The 12,051-nt window shown below is 57.3% G+C and overlaps 1 protein-coding gene across 2 annotated transcripts in view; it reads right to left on the reverse strand.

Annotated features, from left to right (window-relative positions):
* SHANK2 (SH3 and multiple ankyrin repeat domains 2) overlaps positions 1-12,051 on the reverse strand; it is a 464,476-nt gene that overhangs the window by 19,868 nt on the left and 432,557 nt on the right. For both annotated transcript variants that reach the window (XM_024133268.1, XM_055079758.1), the window contains 4 exons: positions 5,148-5,283; positions 4,429-4,509; positions 4,133-4,141; positions 2,711-2,731 (listed from right to left, as the gene is read on the reverse strand). In XM_024133268.1, coding sequence (XP_023989036.1) covers positions 2,711-2,731; positions 4,133-4,141; positions 4,429-4,509; positions 5,148-5,283 — 247 coding nt within the window. The remainder of the gene's footprint in view (positions 1-2,710; positions 2,732-4,132; positions 4,142-4,428; positions 4,510-5,147; positions 5,284-12,051) is intronic.

Below are 12,051 nucleotides of genomic sequence, written 5' to 3' on the forward strand. Positions count from 1 at the left end.
TGAAGGCTTTTAAGAAAAGCTGTGAGACTGCGTTCCTGCTTGTCTTTCTGGGCTCCTAAGGATTATCATGCACGGTTTGTAAAAGCCTGGAGTTGTGTCTCTATTCAAGGATTCCAGGTGAAGAGGATTAGTGAGTCCAGCCCCCTGCAGCCTTAAAATGAAGCACTCTGAGGCTGAAAGCAGTCCTGCAGGCCGACTGGAAAGCTGTCAACTCTTCGGAAACGATCTAGTAGGGAGTTGATGGAAACACCCTGGAAGTGACCCCTGTATTTTAACTTTCTAAGCAGACGAACAGTCTGGTGCCCACCGTCCACAGGCTGCACACTTCCTGGGTGGGGAGGGCGGGTGGTGGATGTCAAGCATGGGTGGGTCACGTGCAGCCACCTGTCTCTTGGGAACCAGAGCACAGGTGGGGACTCCTGCCTGTCACCGGAGTCCCCACCCGGGGCCCTCCCCTGACCACAGGCAGGGTCACCCGCGTGTCCGAGCCCTCCCGCAGGAGAGATCCCAGCTCGTCCAGCAGACGTTGCCGGCTTTGCAGGAGGGAGGCACCAAATCGTGGACTGAAAAAAACCCCCGAAATCGGGGCGAGCTGGGGAAGCTGAGGCCGCCCCCGGGCTGACGCGGCACACCTGGCCGCGAGAGGAGCCAGTGGGGCACCCACCGCAGAGACTCTGGGACCCCTGTCTGCCTGTGGCCACGTGCCGGGCTGGTTCCAGCACCCCTGCTCCTCAGAACCGTCGGGAGAGCATCCCAGGTGCTCCAGAAATGTCCGGCAAGTCCGGGGTTGGGATTCTCGGCCCCTTCAGCTTTTCGGGCAGTCGGCTCCATGGAACGCGTCCTAATCCCGGAGGCGTCCAGGAAGCCTGGCCCTCCTCGTGACCTTGAACAGCTTGTTTTGCCAGGCTCTCTGGGGGGCAGGGCCAGCCTCGCCCCGTCTCGGGGTGAGAGGGCACGGCCCAGGATTTCCTCCACGACACAGCTTCCAAGAGGAAAGCCGAGCGCCGACGGCACCGACGTCACGTGATGGGCCGCTCGCGCCACAGCAGCAGCTGCTGCCAGCTGCCCGTCTCCTGCTTAATCATCCCAGGAGGCCGTGCGGGAATGGGGGCGGGCGCTCTGACCCCAGCGGACTGTCCCTGGCCTGTGGGCCCTGACCAGTCACGCGCCTTCCAAGGGACGGGCCTGCGGGAGCAGCCAGAGGTGCCCGCGGGGCCTGGAGCCGCCCTGGGCCAGCGTGGCCCTCGTGGTGGTCCTGTGCCCCCTGGTGCCCGTGAGCATGGCGTCTGGGGACCAGAGCAGGTCCTCAGGAACTACGCGAGGCGCCTGAGCTCAAACCCGCATCCAGTTTTCTCCACTCTCCGAAGGAAGGTGGGTCCCCCTCTCCAGGACTCTGGCCTGGCCCAGGCTGGCCGTGCGGAACACGGCTTCTGTCCTTTTGTCACAGCCCGGGGTGTTTGGCTGCTGGGGCGGTGGGGGCAGGCCACACGCGCCCCCAAGGCTGGGCCGGCTCCGAGTCTGAGCTGCCTGCTCCCCCTGACGACAGGCTTTCACGGCTAGCCATGTTGTGGCCACGGGGCTCCCGCAGCCCCTGGTGCGGTGCCTCTTCTGGAAGTTACGGTGGATGGAGGGGGCTGTTCCTTGGCGTTGGCGTTGGATCGAAGGGGGGTTCAGAGGGAAAGGTAATCCCAGGAAACTTCCTGTGCCCTGGGCGTCCACCACGTGGACGTGGTTGACACAGTGACCCATCCTAGGAAGCCCACTGGGAATTCCCCGGGCAGCCCCTGGGGGTGGGGGGGAGGCCCAGGACTGCTCCAGAGAGAGGCTGCGAGGGTTAGCCTGCCTCCAGGGAGACAGTGGGTGAGGGAGGAGGCGCTTCCCGGTGCTCCAGGACCCGCGACCCTGCCCCCAGATACCGCCCTGCTGGGTTCTGAGAACCACCTCCCCATCTCAGCGTCGCGGGTACCGTGCTGTCTTAGCGGTAGCGCCTAGGGCCTGCGAGAGGGTCACCGCCTGCCCCTGAACTGGCAGCGCTGCTTCTAGTCGCTGGGGTAGTCGTCGCCAGCTAGCTACTAGGTGGAAACCCACCCCCGGATGTGGGCACTGCTGCGGGGGGGGGCCGATCGGGGCCCGGCTGCTGGGCTTGCGGGGCTGGTGTCTCAGCGGCTCACGGCACAGAGGCTGCGTCCTCCATCTCCACGCCGGCCTGGGGCAGGGGCAGGGGCATGGCCTTGCAGCTGCCCCCAGCTCAAGGGCAGTCTTCCTGCACGTGTAGAGCAGGCCTACTGGAGAGCGGGGGGTTTTCTGGAGCTGAAGGGAGGCGGCAGCCGCCACCCACGGCGGAGGGCGCTCAGGGGTCCGTTTGCCAGGGGCCCTGCTGGCCTGCACCCTGGCCAGCAGCCACGGAGGCTGCCTGCCCGCCCCCCCCCGACCCCGACCCGGGCAGGCCCAGCTGTGACGGGGCGCGGGGTCCCCACAGTCACGATGACGTGGACACGACTTGGGGAGACGCAGAACACGCTGGGGCACCACAGACGGGAGGGGCGGGGCAGGTGTGACAGACTGAAACGGGACGCGTCCTGGGGCCGGGCCCCCTACAGGACCCCGAACAGGGAGGAGACAGTACAAGGTCACGGCACGGTCTAGACTCGACGCTGAGGGCCACAGGCGTGCGTGCGGGGGTTGAGACAGACACCGGGTCGCCCCTTACCCTTCTTCTTCCGGACGGAGGCTTGCAAACAGAAAGGGGAGTGTGAGTCCCGTGGCGGCGGCGCTGCCTCGCTGGGGGCCGACTGCCCCGCCGCGCGCACCCCTGGCTCTGGGGCACACGCGGGGCACACGCGCGTGGGCAGGGATGCACTGTCTACGCTCTCCTGGGATCTGCCGGCAGGTGGCCTGCCTTTTCTGACTTGCCCTCCAGCAAACCCGCTTCCCGCGGGGACAAGGGGCTTTCCTCTCACTCAGCACCCGCCCCTTCCTGGCACCCCGCCAAACTGGACCGCGTGAGCTGAGGCAGCTCTTAGGAAGGACCCTCACAGCGCCCTGAGCTGAGCCCCCTTAAAGGTGACCTGCCCGTGGGCCCTCCTGGGGGGAGCCCGCCACTGGCGCCTTGGAGGAGCCCGCGTGGCACATGCTGCCTGGCTTGAGAGAAACACGGGTGATAATTCACACTGTCGTCCCCGTCGGGGGCTGGGCCAGGCCTGGGGTTCAGGGGGTGTTTCCTGGAGAGTCTTGTTTGGACAGACAAGGTGTGGGCAAGGAAGGGCCAGAGGAAAGGGGCTCTGGGCGAACTCGAGGCTCTGGGTGGAGGTGGGGAGCCCCACCACAGCAGTGCTGCCCTTTTCTAGAAGACCTAGGCCTCCAGCTGAGCTGCAGATTTGAGACCCAGGACACGGTGACAGGCGAGGGGGCCCTCGCTGGGAGACGGCCTGGGCCTGGGGAGGACAGAGTGTGGGAGACCCTCCCAAAGGAGCTGCAAGGAAGAAGGGGCCGCTCTGTACTCTTTTGGTGGGAAGGGCCAAAGGAAAGGGTCTCCCCCTGAAGGCTGGGACCAGGTGGCAGCGACAGCAAGTCGCAGACCAGTGAGGATGCTTGGACTCCCAGCCCCTGGACCGGCTGGGCCTGACGATTTGTTTTGTGCCCCCGTAACCTGCCCCGGGCAGAGCTCACAGATGCTTCCCCGCCCTGCCCCCCGAGCCCTCTCAGCGGAGTACGCCGTCAGTCCACTCGCCCACTCCCATGTGGTCAGAGCGACCTCCTCCTGGAGGCTTCCCTGGGCGCCGTGGTGACACCCCAGTGTCACACTTAACCAGCGCCCGGAGTGTCATTCCTCTTCATCAGCCACATGGCCACTAGACCCAGGGCTCACGTTGCTCTGCACATCCTTCCCCAGGCCATGTGGTGGGGCCAGTGGTCACAGCCCTCTGTCCTTTGCAGTCCTTTCGAGAAGGCACCAGGAACTCCCTCCGCTTGGCCTGCAGCCCACCAGGCCCGCCAGCCCCTCTGCTATCTATGCCAGACGCCAGGGCCGCAGCTTTCTGGTCTGAGCCACACACGGTGGGGAAGATTTCGGGGGGCACCCTAGATGGCAGGGGGGCTGTTTGGGGGTGGGGGCCACAGTGGGGCAGCTTACCTTTATCCACTAGTGAGAGGCCCAAAAATTCAAAACAAAACAATGTTAGACGAACCAAAAGGAGGTTAGGCGAAACTACTAACCACCCCCGAAGCCGGCAGGGCCCCAGCGGGCCAGCGTGGCAGCGCCGCACACGGGGGCGTTTCCTGACCCCTTTCCGGGTGTCGGGGCCAGGAGAGGGGCGCGCAAGCAAGCAGAGGGCCATGCAGAGGCTGGGGCTTCGCCGAGGCCGGCCCGCTGGCGTGCCGGGTGCCGGCGACAGCGCAGGGCTGGAGCGGGCTGGACGTGGCACTTACCGAGCTCCTCCAGCTCCGAGGTCATGGACTTGGAGCGCAGGGTGAGGGCCGTGGTCGGAGCACGCTTTGGAGGTGGAGGAGCTTGGGGGGCAGACAGGAGAGATGGAGGTGAGAGCCGGGCCCCAGTGCCGCCACCCCCCTGCCCCTTCCAGAACAAACGGCAGGTAGGGCCCCTGAACCTGCTGGGAAGGCTGAGATGGGGCCTCCCCCAGGGCGGGGAAGCTGGCAGCGGTCACGGCAGTGCTGAAATACCGGAGGTCCCGACGTGCTTCTCCAGTCTCTTTCCTGCCGGGGAGCGGCTCTGGCCTGCTTCCGGCGCCCCTCTGCAGGCCTTGCTCAGCCCCAGTGTCCCCCAGCTGTGACCTCCCTTGGGAAGGAGGGTGGGCCCGAGGACCTCTCCGTTCCACGGGCCCGGGCAGCATGCCACCACAGTGACTGATGCAGGGGAGTTTGGAGCGGGAGCCCCCAGGCCCCCGTCTGCTGAGCACAGCCCTGGCCTGAGGCCGCCACTTCCTGTGGGCAAGCCCGAGTCCCCTCCTAACCTCCCTTTCTGACTTGTTTCCTACTGTGGGGCAGGGGGAACGGGACCCCCCCCCCCGCCCCGCCCAGTGGCAGGAGATGGGGCACACCCCGCGAGCACCTGAGCACAGGGGGCTGGGGGGAAAGAGCCCTGCCCCCCCCCCCCATCCTTCGGGCAGGGCCGGCGGCTGGGAGGGCACCTTTCTTCCTGGCCGTGTCGTCTGGGTCGAGATTCCTGGTCACCGTGACCACCTTGAGGACGAGGTGATTTCCGCCCTGGCGGATCATGTTCACCACCTGCCGGTGGCCGACTTTCACGACGTTCTCGTCGTTAACCTGTGGGGAGAGAGGGCAGGGCGGTAAGCCAACGGGAACCCAGCGCCCGGCCGGAGGGGGGCACACGTGGGCCGGCCCCGCGGGAGCGAAGGCGCCTTCGGGGAAACCGAGCAGAAGCTGCGCGGCCTGGAAGGCGAGGCCGGGCCTCCTGCAGCCCAGAGCTGGTCACCGGCCGGGGCCGCTTTCCGGGAGTGAACGTCGCCGCGGCTGCCGCGAGAGCGAGCTTCCCCCCGGCCCCCGAGCTACGTACGCCTCCCTTGATGGCCCAGCCCCTATCCCCGCCCAGGTGGGCTCCGGCACCTGCTGTCCCCCCAGCTCCTGGTATGAGTGCCGGGCACGGAGGGCGGCACAGAGAGCGAACCCACAGGAGGTGGCGTTCGTGACGGCTCCAAGCACTGTCTTCGAGGAAAGAAAACTGCCCTAACGGTCGAGAACTGATAAGAAGCACCTGAAACCCTGCCCAGGCTTGCGATCGTCAGTCCACGTTTTGCTGTACTTCTTTCTCCTGCCGCGGATTCCTTAAAAACCATCAAAGTGCAGCGTAGCCACAAACAGAAGAGTCAGCAAGGTTTGGTGAGTCTTCACACATCCAACACCCCATGTAACCAGACCCCAGCGGACGCACCAGGTGCCCGGCTCCGACGACCAGGACCCAGGCAAGCGGGTCTGATCACCTCCGCGGGCCTCTTCCAGGCCAGCTCGGTCTGCTTCACCCCGGCTCTCCCGGGGCCCGGGAACCCCTTCAGGCCTGGCCGGGCAAACCAGGCAGCTGGCCACCGGGGAAGGGTGGTCCAGGAGGCTGCCCGGGAGGGGGAGATGCGTCTGATTCCGGGCGGCAGCCGCAGTCTTTGCAGTGACTCCTAGCGCCTCTCCTTTTCACTGATTTTCTCAGAGTGTGATTAGGGAGCCAGATGAATTCGGGAAGTAAAGAAGTTGGGCGGGGGGAGAGGGCGGTGGAGAGTTGGGCCAGGAGAGGGGACGGCTGTCCCCGAGCTTGCCAGGGTGGAAGCAGCGGGCCCAACTCAGCCAGGCCGCAGATAACCCGGGACGCGCAGTCCGAGGCACACCGGTCTCCGCCCTCCGCATCTCTCCTCCCACAAGTGCGCCAGGACAGCAGTGCTCATTCATGCATTCCAGCCACCACTCTTGCTCTGAGGGCCCACTAGATCCAGGAGGTACGGGGGCGGACAGTCCGTCCCCACCCTCCGGGGGCTTACATTCTCACGGGGGAGTCGGACGGCACAGAAATCAGTGAACAGATGCCATCTAAGCTGTGCTGAGTGCCACCAGGGAAAGCAGGGCCGGCAAGAGAGAGGGGCAGGCGCTGTGCTCAGGCATTGGGTCGTGGTGATGGGGCACTGGACAGCCGGCGCAGCCAGGGCCGAGCGCTGAGGTGAGCACGAGCCTGGCACGTTCGTGGGACGGCAAGATGGCCCGGGGGCCAGGGCAGTGTGAACCCAGCGGGGAGCGGGTAGAAGAAGAGCCTGGGTTCTGAGAGGCCCAAGGCCCAGTCAGCGGAGCCTCGAGTGCCCGCTGAGACCTCAGGTTTTGAGCATGAGAGGGACCGATGTTTCAGGAGCGTCAGTCACTCGGGATGGGAGGAGGGCCCGCGTGGACCGGAGGGAGGCAGGAGGGCTGCGGAGACCCGCTCAGGTCTGGAACCACGGGACGCGGCGACGTGGGTTGTGCGGGATGGAGCTGCCCGAGGCCCTGGTGAGATGCCTGCGGCACAGACAGCGCCCGGCCGCCCACCCTCCAGACCTCGGCGGCCAGCCCGGTGTGAGGAGGGCAGACCAAGAGGAGGACCGCACCCTGCCGCCGACGGGCGGGCCCCTGTCCTGTTCGTGATGGGTCAGTGCAGGCATGGGGAGGGGCTCAAGGACCCCCCCCCCCCCAAGGACGAGCGCGACACCTGCTCCAGACAGAAGGACCGGCTTCTCAAGCCCACAGTGGGTAGCAGCCCCTGCCACGGAGCCCCCCCGGACCGTGGGCCCCTCATGCTCCCCTTTCCCCTTCCGTCTCCCCTCAGCCACACCCAACTTAAGTTCACACGCTGCTTTGCAAGTAAACAAGCTCTGGATGAAGTCCGGCCCCCAGAGCAAGACGCACACCGAGGCCAGAGCTGCGGGCTGCATGGGCTTTTGTGGCTCAGCTGCTACTGCACAGGTGGCACTTCAGCAGCCACAGCATGGAGGTGTCAAGTGGCCGTGCTGTGACGCATATGGATACCCTCTTCCAAGACGGCACAGAAACACCAGCAACACCATTCAACCTGGAATCAGTAAGCCCATGGCCAGCGAGGCAGGATGGGAACATGCAGCTCCATCCTCCTTGCGGCACAGGGGGACAGGAGAGCAAAGAGCAGAGCTGCACTTAGTTTCCCAGGCTTTTAACAAACTGAAACTTCAGTTTAACCAGAACGGGACTGTGGAGCCACAGCTACCACCCTTAAAGCAGATGGTCCAAATTGCTCATGTGGGGACAGGAACCTCAGAGACTGAGTAAGTTAAATGCTTGCTGGTTCCTCCGTTGCCCACTGAACTTTCACGGTCCCTCAAAAACAAAAACAAAACCACCAAAAACAAACACCACACCGGGCCTACAAGTCTGGCATGCTGCCACCAGAAGGTGTGTGCCTTAATCACCCACCACATTTACAGGTTAAGCCAGGTCCTGAAGATTACAGCCTTGGAGCAGATCTAGTTACCTGTGAGAGAGAATGCCATTCTCTCCATCGCATCATTCTTACATGCAGACCTGGTGTGATTTATGCAGGGAGTAAAGCATGGCCACATCCTGGCAGCAGGCAAGAACACCAGCCTGGCCACCACCTTGGCTCAGGGAAGTTCTGCCTTCCTTTTCACACTTTCGTATCTTTCTAAATAATTCTCTAGTTCCCCTTAAATTGTTACTTGAAATACCAAGCGTGTATGTGTACACGGTTTAAAGAGGCAGAATTCTACAAGGTTTGTTACAAAGCCCACAGGACCTCACCACCGAGCCCCACTTCTCATCCCCAAAGCCTTCAGCCAGTTCTTTCCATATCCATCACTGCATCCCTTACCATGCTGCCACTTGATGCTTTAATTTTAGATATCATCTGCTGACTGACACACCACTACTGAAAATGACGATCTAGCTCAGCATTCTCAGCTGTGGCACTCCTGCAGTTTTGGACCAATCAGTTCTTTGTGCCGGTGTGTGCACTGCAGGATGTTTAGCAGCATTCCTGCGTTCTACCCCCCAGGTCCAGCAATCCACTCCCCCACAAAGTGACCACCAGCAGTGTCTCTAGCCATTGCCAGCTGTCCTCTGGGAGGTCGAAGTCACCCTCAGCGAAGGCTGAGAACTACGAACTTAGCTCTTTTTCTTCACCACCCCCCCGCCCCCGTACCACCAGTTTTCCAGGACTTCCGTCCTCAGGTGATAGTTACATAGTAGTTCTTTTGTTTTGTTGTTTTTTTTTGCGGGCCTCTCACCGCTGTGGCCTCTCCCGTTGCGGAGCACAGGCTCCGGACGCGCAGGCCCAGCGGCCACGGCTCACGGGCCCCGCCGCTCCGCCCGGGGCGCGAACCCGCGTCCCCTGCATCGGCAGGCGGACTCTCAACCGCTGCGCCACCAGGGAAGCCCTACATAGTAGTTTTAACCAGATCAACATTCAGGGTTTACGTCATGACTGTGACATCTGTCTACAGGTAAACCACATGGTATACTATGATTACTTTGCCTTTTCCAGGGCGTTTTGTTTTCCCTGGAGTGAAATAATTTTCTGGCGTTTTTAGACTGGTTTAATTTTCTGTGTACTTAACAGTAATTCGAGTCCAAACACCTCCTTAATTATGTAAATCTCTTTTCAAAATCTTCAGGTACGTTGGATGTCTTGTTAAGTTTGTCTTCTTGAACAAATCACTCCTGAAGACTTCTCTAACAAACAGTGTGGGTTCAGTGTTCTCTTGGCCTGTGACCCCATAACTGCCACCCTCAGGATTCCTTCTGATTCTGTCTTGCGTTGGAGCTTCTGAACCCTAGACCACATGGTTGTATTTATTTGATTCAAAACCTCATTTTTGGTCGAGGACATTCTCCAGTAGTTTTCCAATAAAAGGAGTTTGGGAGGTGATTTTTTTAGACATTGTCTATTTGAAAATGGCTTTACCTGCACACTTAAATAGTAGTTTGCCTGGGTATAAAATTTGAGGTTGGAGGGGAAGGTAAAGTAAGCTCCTAAGACTAACTCTTCTGCAGGTAACAGCTGTAAAGTCTGGACAGAATATAGTCCCTCATGCTCAAACCCAAACCAACAGAAACAGTCCCCTGACAGCTCTGGAACATGAACAAAGGTAGGCAGATTTTGGGTGGGAGTGGAAAATCGGAAGCTTTGGGCCGTGGACACAGAGTGGTGTGAGTTACCTGATGCTCTGGTAGAAACCGCAGCCTTTCTGGATTGAGAAATCAGAGGACGGAGCCCTTTGTGTCCACAGCTGCCGAAGTGAGGGGAGAATTCCAGAGAGGAGAGAGCCAGAGAAGAGTAGTTCCGTGTTCTGTGTGTAAACTTTTCCCAAGTCTGTGGTTGACATCTGAACTATGTGTGCACAGGGCCAACTCAAAATAGCTTGCAGATAAGGCTAAAACACCTGAACTGATATTTGAGCAGCTGCCACGGTAGGCTAGACAGTTTGCAGCTTGAGTCTAACCAAGGTAGTTGTCAACTAAAACAGAAACATCAGCACTCAAGCAAGAAGTGTAACAGAATCTAGAGTTGCCACAGCATAACAGTCACAATATTCAGGATACTATACAAACTTACCTGATGAAGCCACAGATGACCCAAGGTGTTGGAATTAGTAGACGAGGACTTTAAAACAGTTATTATAACAATACTCAACTGGCTAAAAGAAAATATACTCTCAAGGCATGAAAAATAGGAAATCTCAGCAAAGAAAAAAAAACATGAGAAATGTTAGAGCTAAAAATATACAGTATCTGAAATTTTAAAAAAAGCACTGGATGGGTTTAATAGCAGAATGGATATGACAGCGCAAAGAGTGAACTTCAGTACAGAAACAGGACTTATCCAATATGAAGAGAGAAAAGATTTTCAGAAGTGAACACAGTGTTAAGGACTTGTGGGACAATGTCAGAAGGTCTAACATAATGATAATTAGAGGCCCAGAAGGGGAGAGAGAAAATGGGTCAGAAAATATGATGGCTGAAAAGTTCCCCAGTTAGGTGAAGGACATTAATGCACAGATTCAAGAAGCTCAGTGATTCCCAAGTATGATAAATACCAAGAACATCATGCCTAGGCACATTATAGTCAATCTGCTGAAAGCCAGAGAAATCTTAAAGCAGCCAGAGAAGGACATATTACTTACATAGGAACCGTGATTTGAACTATTGTGGACCTCACATCAGAAACCATGGGAGATAAGAAGAGCCTGGAACAGCATTTTAAAACTGTAAAAGTAAAATAATCGTCAACCTAGAATTCTATAACCACTGAAAATATAAAGAAGGAAGGCAAAATAAAGACCTTTGTAAATAAATGATAACCAAGAGAATTTGTCGCCAGCAGACCTGTTCTACAAATAATGCTAAAGGAAGTTCTTTAAGCTGGAGGAAAATGATGAAGAATCTTTAGAAGGCATGAAGGATGTGAGAAATGATAAATGCCTGGGCAAAAATATAAAAGATGATTTTCATTCTCATTAAAAAATAGATACGGCTGTTTTAGGCAGAAATGCTATTGTTTGTTTTGTGGGGTTTATAATGTGAACAGATGCAATACGTTAAGACAGATGTTCCATAAAGGAAGGCAGGAGTGAGGTAGATACACCTGTACGGGTGCCAAGTTTTTATACTTCATGTGAAGAGTGCAGTGTGAATTCTAAGTGGACGGAAGAGTTAAGGATGTGTACTGGAATCCTAGAGCCACCACTAAAGAGAATGGAAAGAACTACAGCTAAAAGCCGATAAAATGGAGTTCTAAAAATAGTCAGATAATCCAAAATAAAGCAGAAAAGGGAGAACAGAGGAAATCTGAAGAGAAACAAACCAAACTGGTACACCTATGCTGAACCGCGTCAATAATTACATTAATGGGATAAAGCTCCAGTTAAAAAGCAGAAGCTATAAAAACAGATTTTAAAAAAGACCTAAATATGCTGTTTGTGCACTTGACACAGAGAGATTGAAAGTAAATCAGTGGAAAAACGATTTCCCATAGATGGAGTGGCTGTATTAATATCTGACAAAATAGACTTTATCCACTTTGCAAAACAGTTTGGCAGTTCCTCAAAAAGTTAAACGTGGAGTTAGGATCCAGAAACTCCACTCCAAGTATATTGCCAAGAGAAGTGAAAACACATGCTTACACAAATACCTTTACACAGAAGTTCATAACGGCATTATTCATAGTAGCCAAAAAGGGGGCTGGAGGGAATGAGCCCCTTGATGGGCATGAGATTCCTTTCTGGAGTGACAAAGTGTTCCAAAATTAGACTAGTGATGGTTGTACAACCCTGAATATATTAAAATCCACTGGACTGTGTAATTCAAGGGTTTGAAATTTTATGGTATGTAATTTATGTATCAACAAAGCTGGAAAGAAATAGACTTAAAGAAAAGAGCATTACCAGAAATAAAATGGGATATTTCATAATGATACAAGAGGTCATTCATAAGGAGGACATAACAGTCATAAACATCTATGCAACTAATAACAGAGCCTCAGTATTAGGAAGCCAAATTTTGACAGAATTAAAGAAA

This window comes from Physeter macrocephalus, chromosome 18, assembly GCF_002837175.3.
Source record: "Physeter macrocephalus isolate SW-GA chromosome 18, ASM283717v5, whole genome shotgun sequence".
Classification (NCBI taxonomy): Eukaryota; Metazoa; Chordata; class Mammalia; order Artiodactyla; family Physeteridae; genus Physeter; species Physeter macrocephalus.